Source organism: Schistocerca serialis, chromosome 8 (genome assembly GCF_023864345.2).
Source record: "Schistocerca serialis cubense isolate TAMUIC-IGC-003099 chromosome 8, iqSchSeri2.2, whole genome shotgun sequence".
Lineage (NCBI taxonomy): Eukaryota > Metazoa > Arthropoda > Insecta > Orthoptera > Acrididae > Schistocerca > Schistocerca serialis.
The window spans coordinates 578,858,792-578,886,122 of NC_064645.1; the positions used below are offsets into that span (position 1 = coordinate 578,858,792).

The 27,331-nt window shown below is 42.8% G+C and overlaps 1 protein-coding gene across 1 annotated transcript in view; it reads right to left on the bottom strand.

Annotated features, from left to right (window-relative positions):
• Positions 1-3,064: 3,064 nt before the first annotated feature.
• LOC126417133 (dipeptidyl aminopeptidase-like protein 6) overlaps positions 3,065-27,331 on the bottom strand; it is a gene marked incomplete at its 5' end in the record, with an annotated part of 447,744 nt that continues 423,477 nt past the window's right edge. The window contains 3 exons of the mRNA XM_050085030.1: positions 3,065-4,286; positions 15,607-15,818; positions 26,482-26,645. Coding sequence (XP_049940987.1) covers positions 4,140-4,286; positions 15,607-15,818; positions 26,482-26,645 — 523 coding nt within the window. The remainder of the gene's footprint in view (positions 4,287-15,606; positions 15,819-26,481; positions 26,646-27,331) is intronic.

Consider the following 27,331-nt stretch of genomic DNA (forward strand, 5'->3'; position numbering starts at 1 on the left):
ACAGTGTATTTTCGACACAAAAGTCGACTGGATCTGTTCATCCATAATTATGACGATTTCCCCAGCCTCCACCCACGAGCAAAATATTTTTGCCATGAAGAACTTCAAACCTCGTTAGAGGTTGCAAGTAGTGTTTCTATGGTTGGCGATTCCAGTAGACAAAGAGTAAAGACTGTTGTACAAGGGTGGCGAGTGTGATCTGAACCCTAGCCTTGTAGCACTCGGGCATCACTCAGTAAGCAAAAGGTGTCCTCCTTGATTATATCTAAAAAGGATTCAAATTACGAATTCTTTGATTTCTCGGAAACTCAAAAGAGGTATGTACAAGTATAATTTCCTTATTTTAGATAGTGCTAATGATTTCAAGTAGTATGCACCAGTTCTTGCATCACAAGTGCTGTGCTAAATCTTTTTGGAACAGAATCGTAATTCCCCAAAACATTCCATAAGAGTAACTATAGAGTAATAGCACCCTAGTGTATATTATCTTACTGAAATCGGAGGATCGCAGGGTCTAACGTCTCCCTCTTTGTATTCTAAGAATATAACTGATACACACACAAAAATGATAAATTATAATGTGTTATAAAAAATATGACGGAATAATCTCTAATATAGGTCAAGGAGAAACTGCCCATGAAGAAATATTACAAAAACCTACAAACTATTAGAACAAAACTGATATTAGCAAGTTGATGTCCTGGATCCCGGCTTGGACGACAAACGGTAATTCTTGAGCAAGTTAATGGCATCTAAAGTAAGCTGTTAAAAATCACAAATGAAAATACTTTTTAGCAATTAAACAAACACACCTCTGCTACTTGAATCATGTGTCAATAGTGACAAAAAGTGGAATACTGATGTATACGTTTTTTAGGATATGAGTTAGGAAAAACAATAACACACTACATATTAAAAGAAAGGTGGTGTCAAATTCTTGTAAGTAAAATGTGAGTTTGATTATTCACAATGCTTAGGGTGTAAGCACAATGTAAATATATGTAAATCTATTATATGTGTTAATTGTTGTAATAGTCATGGAAAAATGCCTGTAGTTAATGACTGGTATATAAGCTCTAACATGGACAATAGTCTAGGAATGGTTTGTGTCGCTTTTAGGCTCTATGAGCTGCTTTGAAGGAAAGGAAAACTTCAACAGTTGTAGAAAAGTGGGATTGTGAAGAACTGTGATCATAAACCTAGATGCAGTGCAGTGCAGAATAAAGAAATGTGTCGATAGTATTCTGAGATGAAAAGAATGGTTTCATATGAAAGCTGCTACAATTCACATTCAGCTAAGAACCAGAGATGAGGAAAAATATTTTGCTTCATTTCACTTATATGCTGTTTCAAACCCACTCTTAAAAACAAGATCATATTTTTCATTTATAACTTAACGCTGTTATATGGTATCTGCTAGCAGAACGCTGCTCATGTTGCTAAAAATTATTTAAATTTGCGTTTTTGTTGACACATTATGATTCTAGAAATTTTCTTTTTTGTACATACTCATGCATCTTTAAATTCTCTTTGTTAAACTATCTGTATTTCTCCTCATCTTTCCCTGTGAAAATTCATAGGTCGTTGAGTTAATTTAACATGCTGCTGCATAATGAATTACATGCATCCCAGTGAGTTACAGCCTGTGGGTTTAATCCTTATTGTATCCTCTCCTCTCTTTTATTGTGGCTCCTGAGCAGTATCCTGATTTCCCCTTCCACATCCCACCCTGTTTATTTTACTCTCTACTGCTGCAACTGAATAAATCCACAATTCTAAAATCTTGAAGTTACATTGAGTTTTTTTTGGACTGATATTACTTTCTAATTACCCAGTATGTAAATATTCTAATCTTAGGTCTCCATCAACAATCCTTAATTTTAGTTCAGTCAGGGTTATATTTTATGGTTGTTTGATTTTACAAGATGTGTGAGGGTTTTTGTTCTTACTTGGACAGTAAGTCTCACAGCAATGTAGAGATGTTCTTGACAAGAAGTTTCCCTCATCTACTGCATATGACCATTTGAATAAAGTACACAGCTGTACTATATGCAATGTGTATCCATTCTATAGCTATAGTGTATTATAAATGGATGAATGAAGTACCTGCTTAAAGAGGAGTTTATATCAGGACGAATAGCCCACACAAATATTTACTAATATGACTAGCTGAAATATCAGAAAATCATCTCTTATTCTGATAAATGTTAACATAGTTTTTGGTTCATATCAGAACAGAAGGTGCATGTAGAGAAATAGCTGTATAACTATACCGAATAGGAGTACAGATTAATAAAATAATGATCAACATTTTGTTTCTGAACCTGGGTCCGATTGTTACAGTGTTGAATCATATTGTTACATGCTCTTTCCAAATTACACAGTAAATTGTTTATTCTTTACATCCAGTTTTAATGTGTGTCATACAATATGCATTTGGAGTAAGAGAAAAGTTTTGAAAGTCAAATTGACAGAAATATGTTGGTGGATTATAAAGACACTATTCAATAAAGATTTGTAATACATTTTAAAAAAGTTTGAGAAGTTATTACACGAAAGTGAAAAGGTCAGTGTGCACTATTGGACCATTCATTATACCTTTGATATCATAACATCTCTTACAACGAGTAGTATGTAAGGTTTTTAAAAAGTGTCATTTTAAGAATGTACTTAAATGAAAATATACCTCATCTAACGTAATTGGCGGTATCTCATGGTTAAATTTTGTAATGATGAAGGTCACAATTAACAAAACAAACAAAAAATTGATGATTGTGTTGCTCCTTACTGAGACAACTAGCTCTAGTACTTATAGATGACTGAAAGTCTCTATGTCTGACACACTCATTCACTCACTCAATAAAGAAAAATTCATACGAAGGCATCAAAGAAATTAGATCTGAATGGACAATAATATTAGTCGACACAGGATGACACTTCTGTGAAGTAATTTTTTAATGAATATGGATATTATCCTTGAATCAATAAAAAAGTGATTTCTGATGAGAAACATGAAAGCTACTATAGGCCAAGGAACATTTTAAAATGAATTATTTATCGTTTATTTATTGACTTTTGCTACCATCTGATTTAAATATTGGTAAGAAAAGAATCTTAAATACATTATTTTGCATAAGAGTGATATCACTCTGCCTTCTTTAGATAACCAAATCAAGGAATATGAAATCGCTGCACGATCTTTCGCATATTCTCAAGAACAATAACGCAGAAAATCTGTGTTCTGATCCCTCATTTTCTGCAGATTGGGTGTCAAAGTAGTCTTATTATTTCTTACCAATTCTTTCCATTACAAAGAAGGGAAAGAGATGGATGAGGCCTTAAATATTGCTCTACATCTTCCTGAAATTTTGTTCCATGGGAAGAACTCTAACACAGACGTTCGACTGTGATCTAATTAATGGAAAAATCCTCGTATTACCTGCACAAAGTATCCATATATTTTGTTTACTAACAATGGTGAACGCTATTCCATCTGAGAGTTAACTATTTTATTATTATTGACTCTAAAGGATACCCGAGTGAAGGCTAGTAAAAATAATCTCTTATAAAAACATTGATTCCGGTGGAATTACCTTAAAATGTTTGCCACTTACGGTTTTCTCGTTTATTTCGGAAAATAGCTTTCATTTTTATCAAATTTTGTTTCTACAGTGCTGTAATTATTAATAATTATTAAGAGTACATTAGTTTGCCTAATTTCTCATTACAGATCAAGTGAAATAAGTCTCATGCTTATTCCAGTGCACCGGGTATTACAAAAAACAGTTGCATATCAAATGAAAGTTCGAGATTATTTGGATGTCGCTATCACATGGTGACAGTTCACCTACAACACTATGACTACACTGTCTCGTCATATTACTGGTAACATGAATACTGAACCAACAGATAGGCTTATCAGTGAAGTAACAAGTAAAACGGCCGTTCTGTGTCCTTCTGTTACCGCAAAAATACGAAACGACTCTAAGGAGCAAGGCAGAATAATGGCACATAGTACCGGAAGAAAAAGAACTACTTTGCGATCGGTGGACTTCGCCTCTTCAGTGGACGCCATCCAGCGACTGCTGTTCCAGGGGGTTGTGCGTCTGAACATGTTGCGTGGTGCTGTGGCTGAACGCTCAGTCGCCAGAGGTGCCTCCATTCCTCAGACCAGCCTTCAGGTCTGGTGGGACTTGCTTCCGGAAGCAGTCGTCCAGGAAGTTAGCCATCGAGCGGTACAAATGGCGTTTAACGCCACCGAGGGTGTGGCTCTCGTCAGGGTACACCTGGGAAGAAATCGACAATGAATTAAACTCTTGTCACATTGAAATAAAGCGATTAATAAATAAACGGAAGATAAGAAAAACTACAATGCACCAAAAACAATCACACTGACTATAGATGTAAAATTAGCGAAATCTCCCAATAAATGGAACACGTTAAGCATGTAACTCAATCAACTTTTCTTTGGATTCTTCTTTTTATTCCAATAGGCTTTCACTCTTTCCGAGAATGCTTGTTTACATATTTCCGACCACTTTGGTCTGTACTTTTTTTTCCGAAGTGTTGAGTTCTCAAGTGATGTAACTTTCGTCGATCGCTTTTCTGGTAGTCTGTTGAAGTGACTAAAGAATTTCGTTCATCTGCTCATCTTTTCTCTTCTGTTGTTTTCGCTGACTGTTGTCTGTAATCGCCTTCGGCATGTCCTGCTCCTAAAATTTTCCTATGGTTTTTCTCTCTTCTTTTATGATTTTTCAAGGAAGTGTTTTCTGTTGAACGTCAGTGTTCCCATGTGTAGAGAACTGTTGGTTTTATGACTGTGTTGTAGTGCCGAATTTTTGTCTGTCTTGACATGGATTTTTTGTTGTAGAGATTTTGTACTAACACTAATGATTTTTTGACTTTTGGAGACAATTTTTCTGTGAGATTTTTTCAACGCCTGTCGGTTCGGTGAGTTCTCCGAGGTATCTGAAGTAGGTGGCCCCGCTGATTTTACCATATTCTCTTTTCAGGCTCGTGATTTCTGTGTTTGAACATAGGAATTCAGTTTTATGAAATGAGATTTGTAACCTGCTTTTTCTGCACATTCATTGTCTCCAGTTGTTTGACGACAGTCTCTTTGACCTCAGCAAGTATCGCCATGTCGTCGGCAAATACGAGGTATGGTATGTGGAAGTTGTTCTTGGGAAAGCCCATTAGGACTGTCTTCCAAAGTACACTTCCACTCTTCCACAACCTTGTTCAGGGCAACGTTGAACAGAATAGGAAGGGGCTCAACTCCTTGTCTCACTCCTGTTTGAATGTCAAAGGGTTCAGATATTTACCCCATAAATTTTACTTTAGATTTCGTGCCAGTTAATGTTTGTTTTATTAATTCTCGTGTTTTGGGATCTAGTCCCCTGTCTTCTAAAATTTAGAATAATAAATGTCCGTTTACTGAGTTGTACACCTTTTAGAAATCTACAAATGTGCATACCAAGGGTTTTTGTCTGAGGTCTCGCATTTTGAGTATGGTTTTGAGATTGAAAATTTTTTCTGGGCATGACCTGTTCGGTCGGAAGTCTGCTTGATATTCTGCTAATTTGGGTTCTAATTGTTTCTGTGCTCTATTCAAGAGACTAGCACATGAGTTTTTGTAGATGACCAGTAAGACGTAGAGCACCCTATAGTTGTTTACATCTGTTTCGCTACCCTTCTTCTGTAGTGGATGGATTAGAGCAATCTTCCAGTCATTCGGGATCTTTTCGGTTTGCCAGATGTTTCGAACTATTCGTGTAATTTCTTTGAGTAAGCGTGGGTTTAAATGTTTCAAGAGATCGGCTACTGTTCCGACTTTTCCTGATGTTTTGTTGTTCTTAAGTTTCTTCATATGTGAATGAACATTCCCTTGTATTGGTGATGACGAACTTTCTGTTGTGATTTCTGCATCTATTTTCGGAAATCTCTCTTTTAGATTGAGTCAAATTTAAAAGCTTTGAAAATATGTAGCTATTTCTTGGCAGTGTTCTTTATTCGTCTAGGCTAATTTACCATCTTACTTTCGAAAGCAGAGATTCTGTGGTGAGTATCCTTTGATTTGGTTCGTAAAGATATTGTAGAAATTATTTGTGTTATAATTTTTGAAGTTTCCTGCAACTCTTTTACTTTGTCTTAAAGTCTTGTATGTTTGCGAACTTCGAGGAATTTCTTCTGTGTTTCTTTTTATTTGTTATAATTGGAATTTTGAAGTGCTTTCTTCTTTCTTTTACTGCACTGTCACATTCTTGACGCACCAAGGTTTTTCTTGTAGAAAGGGATGAGGTCTTCCACTGTTTTGATAATTTTCATTTGAAATTTCTCTCAGTCTCCTGCAAGTTATTCTTCCCACTTTTCTGTTATTTTAGATGCTTTCATTTTGTGTAGATCAAATTTTGGGATCACCGGTGTTTTCCTGTTGAACTTCCTTTTGGGTGTGAATTTAATTTTAATTATTGTTAAATAATGATATGAATCAGTGGGTGAACCTCTGCATACTTGCACATCGTGAATTTATTTTTGGTAGTCGTACGATATTGCCACATGATCAGTCTGAAATTCTCCTAAATGATAGATGGGTCATTGCCACGTTTTTTGTTTGTTTTTTGGGCCTTTTCCGAAGTGAAGTTAATATAACATTAGACTGTTTTGTTAGCATAACTCAACGAGCTGTGTGCCACTCTTAATGGTGAACTTGTGAGCAGGATGGTCTCCCACAGTCTCCTTGTACTTACGTTCCCTGCCAATCTAGGCGTCAAAATCATTGAGTAGAATTTTCACATCATCTTTTGGAATTTTGACCATCTGTGTTACAAGTTCTACCCAGAACCTTTCTTGGGATATTTTTTATTGAATCTATGAATCGTGTTTCTTGTTGGGAGGGAATTTGAATATTGTGCTTCATGATTCTGTTGTGAGATTGTGTAATTTTTCTTCTCAAATGAGTCGTTCCAATAGTTCAAATCGCTCTGAGCACTATGGGACTTAACTTCTGAGGTAATCAGTCCCCTAGAACTTAGAACTACTTAAACCTAACTAACCTAAGGACAGCACACACATCCATGACCGAGGCAGGATTCGAACCTGCGACCGTAGCGGTCACGCGGTTCCAGACTGTAGCGCCTATAACCCGCACGGCCACCCCTGCCGGTTCGAATGAGTGGTTAAATGTTGAAAGTGCCAATGCGGTGTGTGCTTTTCCTGGAAGTTTGGAAGGTTACCAGAGCACTTAGACTTGCTCTCCCGTGTAAGTCCAAGCTTCTCAGAATCCGAATGCTTGGTTGACACTTTTGGGTGGGTGGAAGGTCCACCTAGGGTAATCCCGTTTATAGCATATTTGTACGTACGTAGAATGAATCACGTGAAATTTGCACCGCAAATATTGCGGAAATGGAAAGTGCTATTGATGCGCGGTATTCATAGAGTGGATTGGTATTCAGGCTCTCGTGTTGTTATTCTATACAAAAACCGTAATAAAACCTAAAAGGGAAATTTTCAGTGGAAACATAGCCTATACAAAAACAGTAATAAAACTTAAAAGGGAAATTTTCAGTGGAAACATATACTTTTTTAATTGGAACAATGACTATTGACATTAACAAACTAAGATCAGGGTAAATGAGCATGCCAGTGGTCTTTGGTGCAGGATTCTAATGCAAGTCCTTTAAGAGATATCGTATTTTGTAAAGTTCCCACTCCTACACTTGTACAATACCTGTGGTGGCACACACCATAAAATGCTGCGTTCAAAATGACCATCAGCAACGGAAATACACGATTCCAGTCCGGTATGGAACAACTGCTGCACACTTGCTAGCCTTAGAGCGGAGATGTCCGAGCAGGCTGCAGTAATATAGATCGTTGCATATCATCGGGTGTAGGTGGGATGTTCTTGTAGACAGCGTCTGTCAGCTTTGCCTACAGAAAAAAATCTACGGGCGTCGATTGTGGGGAACGGGCCGGCTAAGGTAAAAGTCCTTGTGTCCAATCCAACAGTTTTGAAATGGTATATAACGACATGCTGCAGTACTTCGTGCACTATGGGCTGGACAGACGTCATTGGAACCACAGGTACGTCTTAGACTGCAGAGGGTAGGGTAGGGTAGTTTGAGGAAGGAGACCAAACAGTGAGGTCATCGGTCTCATCGGAATAGGAAGGACTGGGAACGAAGTTGGCCGTCCCCCTTCAAAGGAACCATCCCGGCATTTGCCTGCAGCGATTTAGGGAAATCACGGAAAACCTAAATCAGGATGGCCGGACGCGGGATTGAACCGTCGTCCTCCCGAATGCGAGTCCAGTGTGCTAGCCACTGCGCCACCTCGCTCGGTAGCCTGTAGAGGAACGTCATCTAGCAACCTTGGCAGACAATCTGTTAGGAGACTGCGATACATGTGCGCGTTGCGTGTTCCGTCTATGAAAAACGGGCATGTGATCTAACGATTCTCTATCCCCACACCTCATGTTTACACTCCATGGATGCGGACATTCCACCTGACGAAGCCGACGTGGATTGTCAACAGACCAGTAGTGCATGTTTCGGCGGTTTGCCTGGCCATGATAGATAAATGTGGCTTCATCACTAAACAAAATACATGATAGGTAAATGTGGCTTCATCACTAAACAAAATACATGATACACCTGGAATATTTTATCTTAATACCCATGTACAGAAGTTAACACGATTCTCATAATCATTTCCGTGCAGCTCTTGATGGAGAGAGATGTGATAGGGATGGAAATTGTGTCGATGAATAATGCGTTGGTCACTTGCCTGACTGTGCCGCTTCCTCTTGCGATTTCGCGGGAGCTAACGTACGGATCAACTGCAACAGCAGCAAGAACATTAATTTCCCCTTCTGCCGTCACTTGTTTCCTTCTGTTACGTTACCTAGTTGTTACACTACCACTTTCACGAAAATGGTTGAAGAGGTTGATAAACAGCTGCCGAGATGGTTGATGATTACTGGCATATCTTGCCGCATACGCCGTACAAGAAGAACTGCATTCTTCCAATACTTTCCATATACAAATGAGCATGTTGGCTTTTTCAGTATAGGTAAATCCAGTCGTCCATTCACGACCTACTGCATGGATTGTCACACACTAACTGAGTAGCAAGTTGCAATGCACTCAAGAAACTCACAAACATAATATAAACAAACATAACTACATCGTATCTAGCAACTTCACAGGCTGAATGGCGCAAACAAGTGTCGGTGTGCAAACTTCTAAGAATATGGTAACCAGTAAACGGCTCGCACTAGATCCTACAAAAAACACCACCGACATTCTAATTTAACCTACTTTTAAAATGACGAGCCAAAGAAACTGGCACAGCTGTCTAATGTTTTGTAGGCCCCCCCGCGAGTACGCAGAAGTGTCGCAACACGACGTGGCATGCTCTCGCCTTACGTCTGAAGCAGTGCTGGAGGGAATTGAAAAAACAAATTCTGCAGGGCTGTCCATAAATTTGTAAGAGTAACGAGGGGGTGGAAATCTCTTCTGAACAGCACGTTGCAAGGCATCCCAGATATGCTCAATAATGCTCATATCTGGGGAGTTTTATGGCCATCGAAAGTGTTTAAACTCAGAAGAGTGTCCCTGGAGCTATTCTGCAGCAAATTCTGGACATGTTGACTGTCACAATGTCCTGCTGGAATTGGCCAAGTCCGTCGGAATGCTCAATCGATATGAATTTATGCAGGTGATCAGACAGGATGCTTATGTACGTGTCACCTGTCAGAGTCGTATCTAGACATATCAGGGGTTCCATATCACTCTAACTGCACGCGCCCCACATCATTACAGAGCCTCCAACAGCTTGAACTTTCCCTTGCTGACATGCATGGTCCATGGATTCATGAGGTTGTCTCCATACCCGTAGCTTCCATCCGCTCGATAAAATTTGAAACGAGACTCGTCCGACCAGGCAACATGTTCCCAGCCATCAACAATCCAATGTCGGTGTTGACGGGCCCAGGCGAGCTGTAAAGCTTTGTGTCGTGCTGTCATCAAGAGTACACGAGTCGCCCTTCGGCTCCGAAAGCCCATTTTGCCGATGTTTCATTAAACGGTTCGCACGGTGACACCTCTTGATGGCCCCGCATTGAAATCTGTAGCAATCTGCGGAAGAGTTGCACCTGAAAGAACAGACACGATATCCCTATAAGTATATAGTTGTGGAAATACCAGCCATAACCTTCTTCTTCTGTGCGGATGCACACATATTCCCCGAACTCTTACAGGACTTGGTAAGAATGCCTTCCACGAGTAATGAGTGTGTTGGGGTGGGACACTACGAATGTAGTGTGTGGATATACAAGGTGAGAATGTGGATCCCGCGGGAGGTGAGCGTGAGATAGTCCCTGCAGTCGCACAATCCTCTATGTCCTCGGTGGCTCAAATGGATAGAGCGTCTGCCATATAAGCAGGAGATCCTGGGTTCGAGTCCCCGTCGAGGACACATTTTCACCTGTCCCCGTTGATATATATCAGCTCCCGTTACGAGCTGAGGGTATTAATATAATTCCTATTTCATGGAATTTGAACGCCTTCTCGTTTAACCAGGGTTCTCTGTAAATCCACCATTGAAAGAAAAAAAAATTGTGACTCTAGGCTTAGTTGGATGTTCCCTGAAAATTGCAGACAAAATGAAGTACAGTTAATTTTCTTACTGTATCCCAGAGAGTTGCATTACCAGGTAGTCTGATAATAATCTGACAGAACTGTTCATATTTGATCTTTCAACCTTTCCACTGCGCCTCTTCACTGACGATGGTATCCACAAGGATACACAGTCAGCGTTGTATACAGTGTTCACTCGATAAAGGAGGAAGTGGACCTTGTGATGCACAAATGTGTAGTAATTAGCGATGTGTGCTTTCTACATAAAGTCGTATGGTGGCAGATTGCAACGCAGTTCCTATGCAAGACTACATTTAGATATGTGGTATAAAGATACATTTGATACGTACTAACTGTAGAAAATTATACATTTTTGCCAAGTAAGAGATGTTTGCTCTTGATCGACAGGTAGATCTTCGTTGTTTGTCACCATGGGACAGGCTGTACGTTGAGATTTGGAGGCGCGCATGCGCAGGTAGTGTACTCTGGCGACAGTGCTCTTAGGGTGGTAACTGGCAGCAATGCTTTGGTCTGGAAGCGGTGTGAGCGCTGTGTTCTCGGCAAGAACGCTCAGCTGTGTTTCTGGCCTAGGACTAGGTAGAGGAGAGGCCAGTGCAGCGTGGAAAGCACTTGGTACCAGTAAGCAGTAGGACTCAGTGTCCTGTCATGAGGCGGGATTCTTCCAGAGGGTTCGCTTGCAAGAGGCAGAGCGGACAGATTTACCTTTGCGGTGGTGTGACTTCAGAGTCGCAGTTGCGAGGCCAGCACGGAGGGTTCATCGCGTATTCAAGGATGTGCTCGGTCTCGCTGTGCTTCATATTACACTTTTGACCAACTTACTTGGAGCGAAATGCGTTGTTGTTAGAAGGGTGAGTATCTATCTTGCTACGTAATTTCAAGAAGTTATTCTGTTTATTCTAGGCAGTCTATCAGTCTGGATATTCTGGTTTCCAGTCTGTTGTATTGTGATTTACTGAGAGCTCACTGAGAGTGCAGCGCTATGCACTGAAGCGCCAAAGAAACTGGTATAGGCATGCGTATGCAAATACAGAGGTATGTAAACAGGCAGAATACGGCGATTCGGCCGGCAACGACTATATAAGACAACGCGTGTCTGACGCAGTTGTTAGATCGGTTACTGCTGCTACAATGGCAGGTTATCAAAATTTGAGTGAGTTTGAAAGTGGTGTTATAGTCGGCGCACGAGCGATGGGACGCAGTATCTCAGAGGTAGCGATGAAGTGGGGATTTTCCCACACCACCAGGAACCCGGTAAAACATCAAATCTCCGACATCGCTGTGGCCGGAGAAAGATCCTGCAAGAACGGGACCCACGACGACAGTAGAGAATTGTTCAATGTGAAAGAATTGCAACCCCTCCGCAACATGTTGTGCGGTCGGACACGTCTCGTTTCAAACTGTATCGAGCTGATGGACCTCATGAATCCTTGGACCCTGCATGTCAGCAGGGTTATGTTAAAGCTGGTGGAGGACCTGTAATGGTATGGGACGTGTGCAGTTGGAACGATATGGGACCTCTGATACGTCTAGATACGACTCTGACAGATAACACGTACGTAAGCATCCTGTATGGTTATCTGCATCCGTTCCTGTCCATTGTGCACTCCGACGTACTTGGACAATTTCAGCAGTACAATGTGACAACCCATACGTCCAGAATTGCTACAAAGTGGCTCTACGAACACTCTTCTGAGTTTAAACACTTCCGCTGCCCACCAAACTCCCCAGACGTGGACATTATTGAGCATATCTGGGATGCCCTGCAACATGCTGTTCAGAAGAGATCTCCACCCTCTTTAACTCTTACCGATTTATGGACAGCCCTGCAGGATTCATGGTGTCAGTTCCCTCCAGCACTACTTCAGACATTAGTCGAGTTCATGCTACGTCGTTTTGTGGCACTTCTGCTTGCTAGCGGGGGCCCTGCACCTGTAGTCTTCTGCTTTTCAGTGTATAAGGCGTAGTTAGAACAAGTTTAATATCAAATAAGATGTGTTCTACTGCCGTACACCTAAAAAAGCATTTTCATTCCTAACTGTTGCTGTGTAATTCTGACCCGAGGCACGGACTAGTGTTGATGCTATTAAGTTACAGTAAATGTTAGTCAGTAGTTCTTGATTCTGGCGTGTAAAATATTCTGAGCTATTGGAAAACTATTTCAAGCAAAGTGCGTTAAAGTTGGTGGCTCATTCAGCTATGGCAGTTGTGCAGTAATTCAAAGATTTTCTTCAAGTTTTAAGTATTTCCGGCTGCTGAAGTAAGGCGGTGTTATTTTATTGTGAATGTGTGCTACCTTTAATTGTACCTATATATATTTGGTGTGTTACAGGTCGCTTATTTATTGTACTGAAAAAGACTTGAAACTATAAGCGCTTACATGGATGCCGTGGTGTACGCCATAGCAAAACAAAGCTGGTTTGCTGTGAACGGACTGTTACTGGATCTTACCATTGTACATGAGAGCTTGCAGGTCTGTTCTGTAAATTACAATTATAAACCTGAATTTATCTTTTTTTTTCTAGAAAATCTTTTAAATCGTGATGATTTATGCTTTTAAAATTCATGCGCTGTCATTATTGTAGAATTTATTTAAATAGCTTAAAGTTTTTAATAATCAGTTTAATAACTGTTTTTGGTTGGATTTGTTGTTAATTGAATTCGTTCTGGTCAAGATTACTGTATCCTATTGTCCATAGCAGATATGTTTTATTTCCTCACTCCAGGTTTTTATATCTTTTAAATAAATTTGTTTGAATTATTATGGTTTTTATTAAGGCCCAGCATCTTACCACTCCAGAGGCTAGCTCCCTACCATTTCTAAATGGAAAAAAATTATAGGGAGAAATCTGACAAAACTTGTAAAATTGTGAATTTTTTCTGGGGCCCTTAAGTTAGTATTGGATTCTCGAGGTCTAAAACTTGGCTTATTCCCTACTCACCATCTAAATACAACATAACTAAAAGTTCACAAAATTCGAACCTTTTGTAGGACCCAATATACCTACACCATATTTTCCAATTTCTAGTGTATGTGAAGGGTTTCGGAAAACTATTTCAAATGTCTGAACGTAATCATGTTCAACTGACAGCTTGTAGGGAGACGAGAGAACAGTTGAAAGGCTTGTTAGAAGCAGAGTAGCACGAGAGTCCTACTCTACGGTGTTTACACCGCAGTAATTGTTTTGTCACCATGCCCTACAATTTTAGCACATTCCTCAGATACTTTTGCCTAACATTTCAATGCTAGTATCAGCTACCGTTAATTTATCATTTTACTTGTCTTTTTAAGACGTTAAAATCCTGTATTTCCATTTTGAAAAGAGAGAAATAAAACTATTCTTGTTTCCATATCTCCATTGATACGAGACTTAAGAGGTTTAAATATACAACATAATGTGCAATCATTCGCCGAAAACTTCGTTTCAGGAGTGTATTCTGCACAGTTCCTTCCTTTTTATCTTCAGATTTAACTTGAATCTGCTGCTTCCTGACAAGCTCGACTTGACTTGTCGGACAGTATACGAATACATTATCTGATAAAAGTGTCCGGGCACCCGTATGCACTCCTGTGTTCACAACTCACGAGAGCCGGTCCATCCAGTATAAGAGGAGGCAAAGAGTTTTATGATGTCAGAGGACAGGCTGCAACAACAGCTTCACTTCGCATAAGGAGTAGTCGTTGGACGTCATCACAGTAACAGATCCATCAGGGGTATTTTCACCCATCTACACCCACCCAGATCATTGGTTGGTTACGTGATAGTGAAGTGGAAAGTCAAGGAACAACCATTTCTAAACCAAGACCAGGCTGACCTCGTGATGGATGAGGGTCGTCGAGCATTGCTGAGTATCCTTACAAAAAATCACATGAAATCAGCCGAAAGAATAACTCGTGAGATCCAAAGTAGTACCAACAGTCCAGCTAGTACAATGCTGTGCATAGAGAGTTAAAAATGAAAGAGTGCAATGCTCATAAGCCATACACCTCTACCGTCAATGCTAAGCAACACTTCATCTGGTGTAAGGAGCGACGCTATTGGACAGTGGATGATTGCAAACGTGATCTGAAGTGATAACCACGCTATATACTGTGGTAATCCGATGGAAGGGCTTAGGTTAGGCGCATGCCTGGACAACATTATCTGCTATCATGTGCAGTGCCAGTAGTGAAGTGGGAAGAGATGGTACTATGGTATGGAGGTAGTTTCGTGACTAGAGTGCGGTTCTGTAATTGTGCTTAAGCTAACGCTAAATGCGAAAGTATTTGAGCACTTTTTACAGTATTGTGTACTCTGTACAGTAGAGGAAGAATTCGGAGACGATGCTTGTGTGTATCAGCGTGAGAAGGTACCCTGTCATAAAGCAGCATCTATGAAGCAACGGTTTGTGGACAATAACATTCCTGAAGTGGCCTGGTCTGCCAAGAGATTCAATTTTAATGCCCTGAAACATATTTGGGATAAGTCAGAAGGTCTACTTGGCTCCAGACCCCAGCGTCATATATCAGTATAATTACTGCTTTCGGCTCTAGATGGTTGATTGGTTGGTTTGGGGCAGGGGTCCAAACAGCGAGGTAATCGGCCGCATCGGGTTAGGGAAGGTTGGGGAAGGAAGCCGGTCACGCCCTTTCATAGGAACCATCCCGGCATTTGCCTGAAGCGATTTAGGGAAATCACGGAAAACCAAAATCGGGATGGACGGAGGCGAGTGTGAACCGTCGCCCTCCCGTATGCGAGTCTCTCGTTAGCTCTAGATGAATAATGGGCTACGATTCCTCTACAGGAATTCAGAAAACTAACTGAAACTGTCCTCCTCACAGTTGAAGCCGACATATTTGATGGGTGGACTCAGTCTGTATGAATTTCCACTAGTAGGTGTCCAGATACTCTCGATCAAGCAGTGTTCTTGGGGTGCTGAGGCGAGCGGCAAGTGCGACTGGACCCACCTGCTGCCGGAAGAGGACGCCCTTGTTGGCGAGCGCCTTCGCCAGCGCCATGCTCTGCTGGAAGTGGACGTTGTCGTCGGCGGTGCCGTGCACCAGGTAGAACATCTTGTCGCGCAGCAGCTCGGCGCGCCGGCTCACGTCCGCCTCCTCGTAGCCCTTGTAGTTGCCCGTCTCGTTGGGCAGGCCCATGTAGCGCTCCGTGTACGCAGAGTCTGCATACCGACAACAACAACAACATGTGACGTATGGCGAACGTGGCAGCTGGCGCAAGTGCGTTCTCAGGCTCGCAACAGCGAAACCAGACAGTACCATTAGCAGCAACCGAAAATGACGTGCAGGGTATTTAGCTACGCCTACCGGTGTGGTTATATGTAACCCGCATCTTTATATCTGGTCTTCAAAACCCACGTGCAAGATTTTTATATTCTCTTGCTCACTCTGTCCTACTGAAAAAATGAACAAGACCTTTTTTATAGGAAATTTAATGTAGTTAAATTTTGTACTGCGGTTCGTTTTCGAGTTATTCAAGAAAAACGTACGAACATAACTTTCAAATGCACCTACACCCAAACAGCCTTCCTTCACTGGTCAGGATTTCAAACATGTTGCTTGAGGCACTCCCTCCTACCACAGCACAAAAATTTCCGACTATACGAACGGTTTCCGATATTCGTCCATTTTCGGTCTTTGCTGATTGAACTGTTATGGTATCAGCAGAGCAGGCTATAGCAACGTTAAGGGCGCCAAACAGAGTTTCTGGCACAGGACATGTACCCAGTTGCTTTAGCTGAAACGTATGGTGCAAAAAGCTCTTTATGAATGGCTAAGCTCGTACAGTTCCAATGTGCTTCTTTCAGTATTCGAAATGCTTAAACGATGTTGGTGTAAAAAACAGTTTCTGGCGTCTTGGTACAGGGCAGAAATAGAATTCATTGGACAGACATTGCTTTTTTTTTATATAAATACACTCCTGGAAATGGAAAAAAGAACACATTGACACCGGTGTGTCAGACCCACCATACTTGCTCCGGACACTGCGAGAGGGCTGTACAAGCAATGATCAGACGCACGGCACAGCGGACACACCAGGAACCGCGGTGTTGGCCGTCGAATGGCGCTAGCTGCGCAGCATTTGTGCACCGCCGCCGTCAGTGTCAGCCAGTTTGCCGTGGCATACGGAGCTCCATCGCAGTCTTTAACACTGGTAGCATGCCGCGACAGCGTGGACGTGAACCGTATGTGCAGTTGACGGACTTTGAGCGAGGGCGTATAGTGGGCATGCGGGAGGCCGGGTGGACGTACCGCCGAATTGCTCAACACGTGGGGCGTGAGGTCTCCACAGTACATCGATGTTGTCGCCAGTGGTCGGCGGAAGGTGCACGTGCCCGTCGACCTGGGACCGGACCGCAGCGACGCACGGATGCACGCCAAGACCGTAGGATCCTACGCAGTGCCGTAGGGGACCGCACCGCCACTTCCCAGCAAATTAGGGACACTGTTGCTCCTGGGGTATCGGCGAGGACCATTCGCAACCGTCTCCATGAAGCTGGGCTACGGTCCCGCACACCGTTAGGCCGTCTTCCGCTCACGCCCCAACATCGTGCAGCCCGCCTCCAGTGGTGTCGCGACAGGCGTGAATGGAGGGACGAATGGAGACGTGTCGTCTTCAGCGATGAGAGTCGCTTCTGCTTGGTACCAATGATGGTCGTATGCGTGTTTGGCGCCGTGCAGGTGAGCGCCACAATCAGGACTGCATACGACCGAGGCACACAGGGCCAACACCCGGCATCATGGTGTGGGGAGCGATCTCCTACACTGGCCGTACACCACTGGTGATCGTCGAGGGGACACTGAATAGTGCACGGTACATCGAAACCGTCATCGATCCCATCGTTCTACCATTCCTAGACCGGCAAGGGAACTTGCTGTTCCAACAGGACAAAGCACGTCCGCATGTATCCCGTGCCACCCAGCGTGCTCTAGAAGGTGTAAGTCAACTACCCTGGCCAGCAAGATCTCCGGATCTGTCCCCCATTGAGCATGTTTGGGACTGGATGAAGCGTCGTCTCACGCGGTCTGCACGTCCAGCACGAACGCTGGTCCAACTGAGGCGCCAGGTGGAAATGGCATGGCAAGCCGTTCCACAGGACTACATCCAGCATCTCTACGATCGTCTCCATGGGAGAATAGCAGCCTGCATTGCTGCGAAAGGTGGATATACACTGTACTAGTGCCGACATTGCGCATGCTCTGTTGCCTGTGTCTATGTGCCTGTGGTTCTGTCAGTGTGATCATGTGATGTATCTGACCCCAGGAATGTGTCAATAAAGTTTCCCCTTCCTGGGACAATGAATTCACGGTGTTCTTATTTCAATTTCCAGGAGTATATATATATATATATATATATATATATATATATATATATATATATATATATATATATATATATATCCACTAATTATCGAAGTCAAGGATTTCATCTTCTTGTACTATATATATATATATATATATATATATATATATATATATATATATATATATATATATATATCATGGAGAGCTGCATCAGACCACAACAACAACAACAACAACAAGCCATAAATACAGCCTTGATTTTTTTTTAATGTTAACTATTTTGTACATACACTTCTTAGGGATATAAACTCTGTCATGTTTCTGCATAGCACGTTTTATTATGCCGAATGTTCTATAACAATCAAGGATCTATGCCCTCTGACAGGAAAACAATGAAGAGTATCTTGAAACTTTTCTGATTTAGTCAGACCTAAACAGAAACGTATGACAGCATAATTCCTGTTTTTTCCATGGCAGAATCAGAAAACACATACAAAGTTTTGAAATTTGCAGAAAAATAATTTTCCATTTAATGGTACAGGAATGTACACACTTCATTAGCATCTTTCTTTGCATCTCTTTTGGTGTAGAAGTTAATAACAGACCTGTTATCCCTCAGATTTCAAAATGTTCAAATGTGTGTGAATTCCTAAGGGGCCAAACTGCTAAGGTCATTGGTCCCTGGACTTATACACTACTTAAACTAACTTACGCTAAGGACAACACAAACACCCATGCCCGAGGGAGAACTCGAACCTCCGGCGGGAGGGGCTACGCAATTCGTGACATGGGGCCTCTAACCGCGCGACCACTGCACGCAGCCCTTCAGATTTCTTACACATAAAATGATCTCAGATAACTGACTCAAGTGAAACATTTCTTGCACTGGGTTACATGGCACAGGCACGTTCTGCATGAAGTCGAACGCGAGTCCGACCACCACGTCGTCTGTGGCAGTTAGTCGTCTACACTTCCGTAGCTCCTTGTAGAAATTCTGGCTTCTTCATTTGTGACTGTACAGTTCCCCCTATGCCGCCCATTTTACGGACTCGGGCAAGTTAGCTGATTTCAGTTTAGTCTGCAGCTCCTGACGCGTGCTGCAGACAACAATTTGGTCTTACAAATTTCAATTTAAAATTATTATTGAAGTGTGATAAGTGGAGAAATATTTAACTGTTGTTCCGGCATGAGACTTTAAAGAGTTTGTGCATCATCTTCACATTTAATTCTGAATGCAGATAATTTATTTAATTTTCTCCACAGTGTGAATGAACTGATGTGATCATAAATGTCTTTGCAGGTATCTCCAGGAACTCCATGGGACTTTTTGTTGAAACCGTGTCGTTTTGTGGTTTGGAGCCCCAGACTAGGAGTGAAACTAATCTGAAAACTGTTTTCTGTGATGTACAGTGAAGGTTTGTGAAAGCTTTTCTGCAAATTCTTATGCCGTTTGAGTAATGCAATACATAGAAATAAAAGCTTGCTCCTCTTTGTATTGAATGTTCAGTATGATCATAATGGAACTTTATGTCATAAGCTTCCAAGAGCCGCTGTACGTGAAGTTCTTGTTCACTTTTGATGTTAAACTCAGAAATTTTGATAGAATACGCAGTTGATCATTTTTCGTGAACTTCAGGTAACATTTGCGGAGCTTGCATTCTCATACTGGAACAATGATTTTTTGTCTCATCAGTTACGTTACGTGAACAACTAAAGTACGTCTGTCCTTTCCATATCTTTTCTTTCCTAATATTACGCTTCCACTTTTCAGGTCTTGAATTTCAATTCTTACTATCTTCTAGAAAATTTAGCTCCTTGTTTGCATCTTCAGACTCCGTAGTTTTGCTAAATAACTCCAGCAAACCCTGCACAATATTACAATGAGATGACAAAAATCACGAGAGAGTGATATGACAAATGAAGATGTCGGTAGTACCGCGTGCACAAAGTATAAAAAAGCGGTGTAAAGCCCGAGCTGTCCATTGCACTCAGGTGATTCCTGTGAAAAGGTTTCCGACCTGATTGTGGCCGCACGAAAGGATTTAACAGACTTAGAACGCAAAATGGTGGTTGGAGCTAGACGCATGGGACATTCCATTTGGAAAATCGTTAGGGAATTCAATATTCCGAGATCCACAGTGTCAAGAATGTGCTGACGATATAAAATGCAATTTTTTTTTATCACGGACAACGAAGAGCCTGTCGGCCTTCGCCTAACGACCGTGAACAGCGGCGTTTGAGCAGCGTTGTCAGTGCTAACACACAAGCAACACTGCGTGCAATAACTGCAGATACACAATGTGATCAAAAGTATCCTGAAACCCCCAAAAACATACGTTTTTCATATTAGGTGCTTTGTGCTACCACCTCCATATCAGCGACCCTAGTAGTCATTAGACATCGTGAGTGAGCAGAATGTGGCGCTCCGCGGAACTCACACACTTCGAACGTGGTCAGGTGATTATGTGTCACTTGTGTCATATATCTATACGTGACACTTCCACACACCTAAACATCCCTGGGTCTACTGTTTCCAATGTGATAATGAAGTGGAAACGTGAAAGGATACCTGCAGCTAAAATGCGTACAGGCCGACCTCGTCTGTTGACTGACAGAGACCGCCGAAAGTTGAAGAGGGTCGTAATGTGTATTAGGCAGACATCTATCTCGACCATCACACAGGAATTCCAAAACTGCACCAGGATCCACTGCAACTACTATGACTGCTAGGCGGGAGGTGAGAAAACTTGGATTTACTGCTCATACGCCACACATCACGCCGGTAAATGCCAAACGAAGCCTGGCTTGGTGTAAGGAGCGTAAACATCGGACGATTGAACAGTGGGAAAACGTTGTGTGGAGTGACGAAGCACGGTACACAATGTGGCTATCCGATGGCAGGATGTGGGTATGGCGAATGCCCGGTGAACGTCATCTGCCAACAGCAAAATTCGGAGGCGGTGGTGTTATGGTGTGGTCGTGTTTTACATGAAGCGGGCTTGTAGCCCTTGTTTGTTTGCGTGGCAATATCACAGCACACGCCTACACTGATGTTTTAAGCACCTTCCTGCTTCCCACTGTTGAAGAGCAAGTCGGGAATGGCGTTTGTATTTTTCAGCACGATCGAACGCCTGTTGATAATGCACGGCCTGTAGCAGAGTGTTTCCACGACAACAACATCCCTGTAATGGACTGGCCTGCACAGTGTCATGATCTGAACCCTATAGAACACATTTGGGATGTTTTGGAACGCCGACTTCGTGCCAGGCCTCACCGATCGACATCGATACTTCTCAGTGCACCACTCCATGAAGGACAGGCTGACATCCCTCAAGAAACCTTCCAGCAACTGATTGAACGTATGCCTGCGGGAGTGGAAGCTGCCATCAAGGCTAGGTGTGGGACAACACAATATTGAATTCCAGCATTACCGATGGATGGCGCCGCAAACTTGTAAGTCATTTTCAGCCAGGTGTCCGGATGGTTTTGATAACATAGTGTATCAATGTGGTGCACACGAGGAACTTGTCCGTTAGGACAGGGTGGCGAAATTTTTCGTTAATGGGTTACGGCAACAGACGACGCGAGCGTCTTTGCTAACAGCACAACATCATCTGCAGCGTCTCTATTGGGCTTATGACCTTATCGGCTGCATCCTAGACGACTGTAAAACTGTGACCTGATGGTAGGATTCGAGTGTGGCGCAGATCCCACGAAGCCATTGACGGAAGTTGTTACAAAGTTCTGTGCAAACTGATGGTGGGGGGTTGGGTTATTTGGGCAAGAAGAGCAGACATCGAGGTCATCGGTCTCATCGGATTAGGGAAGGACGGGAAAGGAAGTCGGCCGTGCCCTTTCAAAGGAACCATCCCGGCATTTGCCTGGAGCGATTTAGGGAAATCACGGAAAACCTAAATCAGGATGGCCGGACGCGGGATTGAACCGTCGTCCTCCCGAATGCGAGTCCAGTGTGCTAACCACTGCGCCACCTCGCTCGGTAAACTGGTGGTGGCTCCATAATGGTGTGGGCTGTATTTATTTACAACGCATTGTGTCCTCTGCTCCAACTGAACTGCTTGTTAATGGAAACGGTTATGTGGATATCCATTTTAAGCCATTCACGGGCTACATGTTACCAACCAACGATGGAATTTTTATGGACGACAGTGCGCCATGTCACCAGGTCACATTGGTTCGCATTTGGTTTGAAGAACATATTGGACAGTTAGAGCGATTGATTTGGGCACCCAGATGTTCCGACAAGAGTCCCATCGAACATTTATCGGACGTAATCGAGAGGTCAGTCCGTGCACAAAATCCTGCACCGGCAACACTTCCACAATTATGGAGGCTATACTGGCAGTGAACTTCCAACGACTTGTTGACTCCATGGTACATCGGGAAACTGCACTACACTTGGCAAAAGGAGGTCCGATACTATATTTGGAGTACCCCATGACTTTTGTCGCGTTAGTGTACAAATCTGCGGAATGGAAAATGTACATATCGATATTTGTATTCCATAGTCAAGATACTTGCCGCTGCTCTCCATCCTAAATAGCCCAGATTCTAATCTTTCCTGATTTTCCGAGAGCCAGTGCTTTGCTTTAAACGTACGCTGTCAATGCTTGCTTTAAACGTACACTGTCATAAATCCCTTCCTTAAAATAGTAATGACACTAGTAAATGTTCATGGCCAGGACCGTCCTTTTTCTTTGTTTTTGTCTTCCTTTTATGTCATACTTGTTTCGTCTGTCACTTGTCATTTTGCTCCTATGGTAGCAGAATTTCTTTATTTCGCGGTTGTCAATTGTAATGTAGCATATATCACTGATCTCATTTTTTCTACTGCTCATTAAGCTCATTAAAGCACAGCTACAGGCAAGAAACTAGTGTTTACTTTTGCCAAAAGAATTAAACTAATACAATGAGCGATGACATACCCCCAGTTGACTGTGGAGGCCAACAAACGTGTTATACGGTCAGATGATTGACATTCGCCTTACGCGAATAGTACGCTACGTTGTGTTTATCGTAGATCTCAGGAAAACTACGTATAAGAGGAAGTGAAAGCTGGGGGAAGTCTCGTCTCAGCTGTTCCCTTAAATGAAAACTGTTACGCCTTGGTGCCACACAGCGGAGTTTTATAGTTTATCTAGCAAAGACTGTTATATTATGAACTTATTGTCTTCTAAAACACTGGGGAAAATTGGGACTTCGTCGCAGGAATAGTTATATCTCAAAAGACTCGCAAAGTCCGAGGCTATGAGTTTCACTGACAATCTGTGAGGGCATCTAAAGCAGCACACCGCCCACACAGTCTGTCCGACGTGGGTCTGTTGATGTGGAAGTACTGACAAGTAACGAGAGTCTCACAACAAAACCCTTGCCAGTTCCTTCCATAAAGACGTCACAGCCTTTTACATCTACATAAATACTCCGCAAGTCACTGTACAGTACGTGGTGGAGGGTACCCTGTACGACTACTAGTGATTTCCTTTCCTGTTCAACTCGCAAACAGAGGCAAGGAAAAACTACTGTTTATATGCCTCCGTATGAGCCCTGACTTCTTGTATCTTAACTTCATGGTCCTTACGAGCAATGTATGTTGGAGGCAATAGAACCGTTTGACAGCCTCAAATTCCGGTTCTTTAAACTTTCTCAATAGTGTTTCTCGAAAAGAACGTCGCCTTCCCTCCAAGGACTCCCATTTGAGTTCTCGAAGCAGCTCCGTAACAGTTACGTGTAGTTCGAACCTGTCGGTAACAAATCTAGCAGCCCACTTCTGAATTGCTTCGATGTCTTCCTGCAATCCGGCCTGGTACGGATCCGAAACACACTAGCAGTGCTCATGAATAGGTCGCAACACCATCCTATATGCGGTCTTCTTGACAGGTGAACTACACTTTCCTAAAATTCTCCCAATAAACCGAAGTCGACCATTCGCCTTCCCTACCACAGTTCTCACACGCTCGTTCGACCTCATATCGCTTTGCAACGTCACGTCCAGATATTTCAACGACTTGACTGAGTCACGCAGGACACTAGTAATGCCGTAGCCCAACATTACAGGTTTGTTCTTCCTACTCATCTGCATTAACTTACATTTTTTCTACTTTTAGAACTAGCTGCCATTGATCACACCAACTAGAAATTTTGTCTAAGTCATCTTCTTTCCTTCTACAGTCACACAGCTTCAACACCTTACCGTACACTACTGCATCATCAGCAAACAACCGCAGATTGCTCTCACCCTGTCCACCAGATCATTTATGTGTATAGAAAATAATAGCGGTCCCATCACACTTCCCTGCAGCAGTGCTGAAAATACCCCTGTCTCTGATGAAGACTCGCTGTACTGGGTTCTATTACTTACGAAGTCTTAAAGTCACTCACGTATCTGTTAACTTATTCCCTACGTTCGTACCTTCATTAACAGCCTGCACTGGGGCACCGTGTCAAATGCTTTCCGAAAATCTAGAAACATGGGTTCTGCCTGTTACCCTTCATATGACACCACCTGTACTGCTCAACAGTTGTGCCAATGTTAGTTAGGTAAGGCCATCCACCACAGCAAGGTCGTACCATATCGGATGCGAAAAATCGGTTTTTATTTGTCCTGGGCCCAAAACGTGTTTGGAAATCGACAAGCGGCTGTACACTGTTAAGTCGAAATGACGACTTTTTCTTCTTTGGGAGGGTCCACTGGAATAGCGTTTTTTTGTTCAGTTTACTTGACAGAAGAAGAAAAAGAAGTTCTATATTAACAGCCAGCCCTGACAAAACTCTACCATCTGGCGAGCAAGATGTACGAGACAGGCGAAATACCCTCAGACTTCAAGAACTATATAATAATTCCAATCCCAATGAAAGCAGTTGTTGCCAGATGTGAAAATTACCGAACTATCAGTTTAATAAGTCACAGCTGCAAAATACTAACGCGAATTCTTTACAGACGAATGGAAAAACTGGTAGAAGCCGACCTCGGGGAAGATCAGTTTGGATTCCGTAGAAATGTTGGAACACGTGAAGCAACACTGACCTTACGACTTATCTTAGAAGAAAGATTAAGGAAAGGCAAACCTACGTTTCTAGCATTTGTAGACCTAGAGAAAGCTTCTGACAATGATGATTGGAATACTCTCTTTCAAATTCTAAAGGTGGCAGGGGTAAAATACAGGGAACGAAAGGCTATTTACAATTTGTGCAGAAACCAGATGGCAGTTATGAGAAGCGAGGGGCATGGAAGGGAAGCAGTGGTTGGAAAGGGAGTGAGACAGAGTTGTAGCCTCTCCCCGATGTTATTCAATCTGTATATTGAGCAAGCAGTAAAGGAAACAAAAGAAAAATTCGGAGTAGATATTAAAATCCATGGAGAAGAAATAAAAATTTTGAGGTTCGCCGATGACATTGTAATTCAATCAGAGACAGCAAAGGACTTGGAAGAGCAGTTGAACGGAATGGACAGTGTCTTGGAAGGATGGTATAAGATGAACATCAACGAAAGCAAAGCCAGGATAATGGAATGTAGTCGAATTAAATCGATTGATGCTGAGGGTATTAGATTAGGAAATGAGACGCTTAAGTTAGTAAATGAGTTTTGCTATTTGGGGAGCAAAATAATTGATGATGGTCGAAGTAGGGAGGATATAAAATGTAGACTGGCAATGGCAAGGAAAGCGTTTCTGAAGAAGATAAATTTGTTAGCATCGAGTATAGATTTAAGTGTCAGGAAGTCGTTTCTGAAAGTATATGTATGGAGTGTAGCCATGTATGGAAGTGAAACATGGACGATAAATAGTTTAGACAAGAAGAGAATAGAAGCAAATGTGGAGCTACAGAAGAATTCTGAAGATTAGATAGGTAGATAACATAACTAATGAGGAGGTATTGAATAGAATTGGGGAGAAGAGGAATATGCGGCACAACTTGACTAGAAGAAGGGATCGGTTGGTAGGACATGTTCTGAGGCATCAAGGGATCACAAATTTAGCATTGGAGGGCAGCGTGGAGGGTAAAAATCGTAGAGGGAGATTGGTTGGTTGGTTGTTTTGGGGAAGGAGACCGGACAGTAAGTTCATCGGTCTCATCGGATTAGGGAAAGACGGGGAAGGAAGTCGGCCGTGCCCTTTGAAAGGAACAATCCCGGCATTTGCCTGGAGCGATTTAGGGAAGTCACAGAAAACCTAAATCAGGATGGACGGACGCGGGATTGAACCGTCGTCCTCCCGAATGCGAGTCTAGTGTCTAACCACTGCGCCATCTCGCTCGGTCGTACAGGGAGACCAAGAGATGAATACACTAAGCAGATTCAGAAGGATGTAGGTTGCAGTAAGTACTGGAAGATGAAGAAGCTTACACAGGATAGAGTAGCATTGAGGGCTGCATCAAACGAGTCTCAGGACTGAAGACCACAACAACAACGACAACAACAACAACAACAACATATTAACACAAATTTTAGCGAGGCAGAGACAGACGCAGTGGTGTCGAGATGTGGCGTGCGAGGCGCAGACTCACCGTAGAGCTTCCACGTGGTGACGGGCGCCACGGAGATGCCGCAGTGGAAGACGTCCCGCTCGCGGTCCCTGGCGAGCGCCATGGCCGCCACGAAGCCGCCGTAGCTCCAGCCCCACACGGCCACGCGCCGCTTGTCCACGAAGTGCAGCGAGTCGCGCAGGTACCTGCCGGCACACACTCACGATCACATCGCTACGCTCAAAACCGCTTTCCAGCAAGGAGACATTTTCTTTTGGTTGGTTGGCTGATTTTGAGGAAGGGACCAACCAGCGAGCCGGCCGGTGTGGACGAGCGATTCTAGGCGCTTCAGTCTGGAACCGCGCGACCGCTACGGTCGCAGGCTCGAATCCTGCCTGGGGCATGGATGTGGGTGCTGTCCTTAGGTTAGTTAGGTTTAAGTAGTTCTAAGTTCTAGGGGACTGATGACATCCGATGTTAAGTCCCATAGTGCTCAGAGCCACCAACCAGCGAGCTCATCGGCCCCATCGGATGAGCGACGAATGGGGAAAGAAATCGGCCGTGCTCTTTCAAAGGACCCATCGCGGCATTTGCCTGAAGCGATTTAGGAAAATACGGAAAATCCAAATCAGGATGGCCGGATGCGAGTTTGAACCGTCGTCCTCCAGAATGCCAGTCCAGTATGCTAACCACTTAACCACTGTGCCACCTCGCTCGATAGAGATTTTCCTCTGAAACGATTAAACAGAAGAAAGGTGCCATAATATTTCAGATCATAACACAGACGACGTATTAATACACTGCTTGACAAATGAATGAAGCACCCACAAGTGGTGGAGGAAACGAAACAAAATTTCACTGGTTGAGAGTGTAAATTGTGTCCACTTTTCTA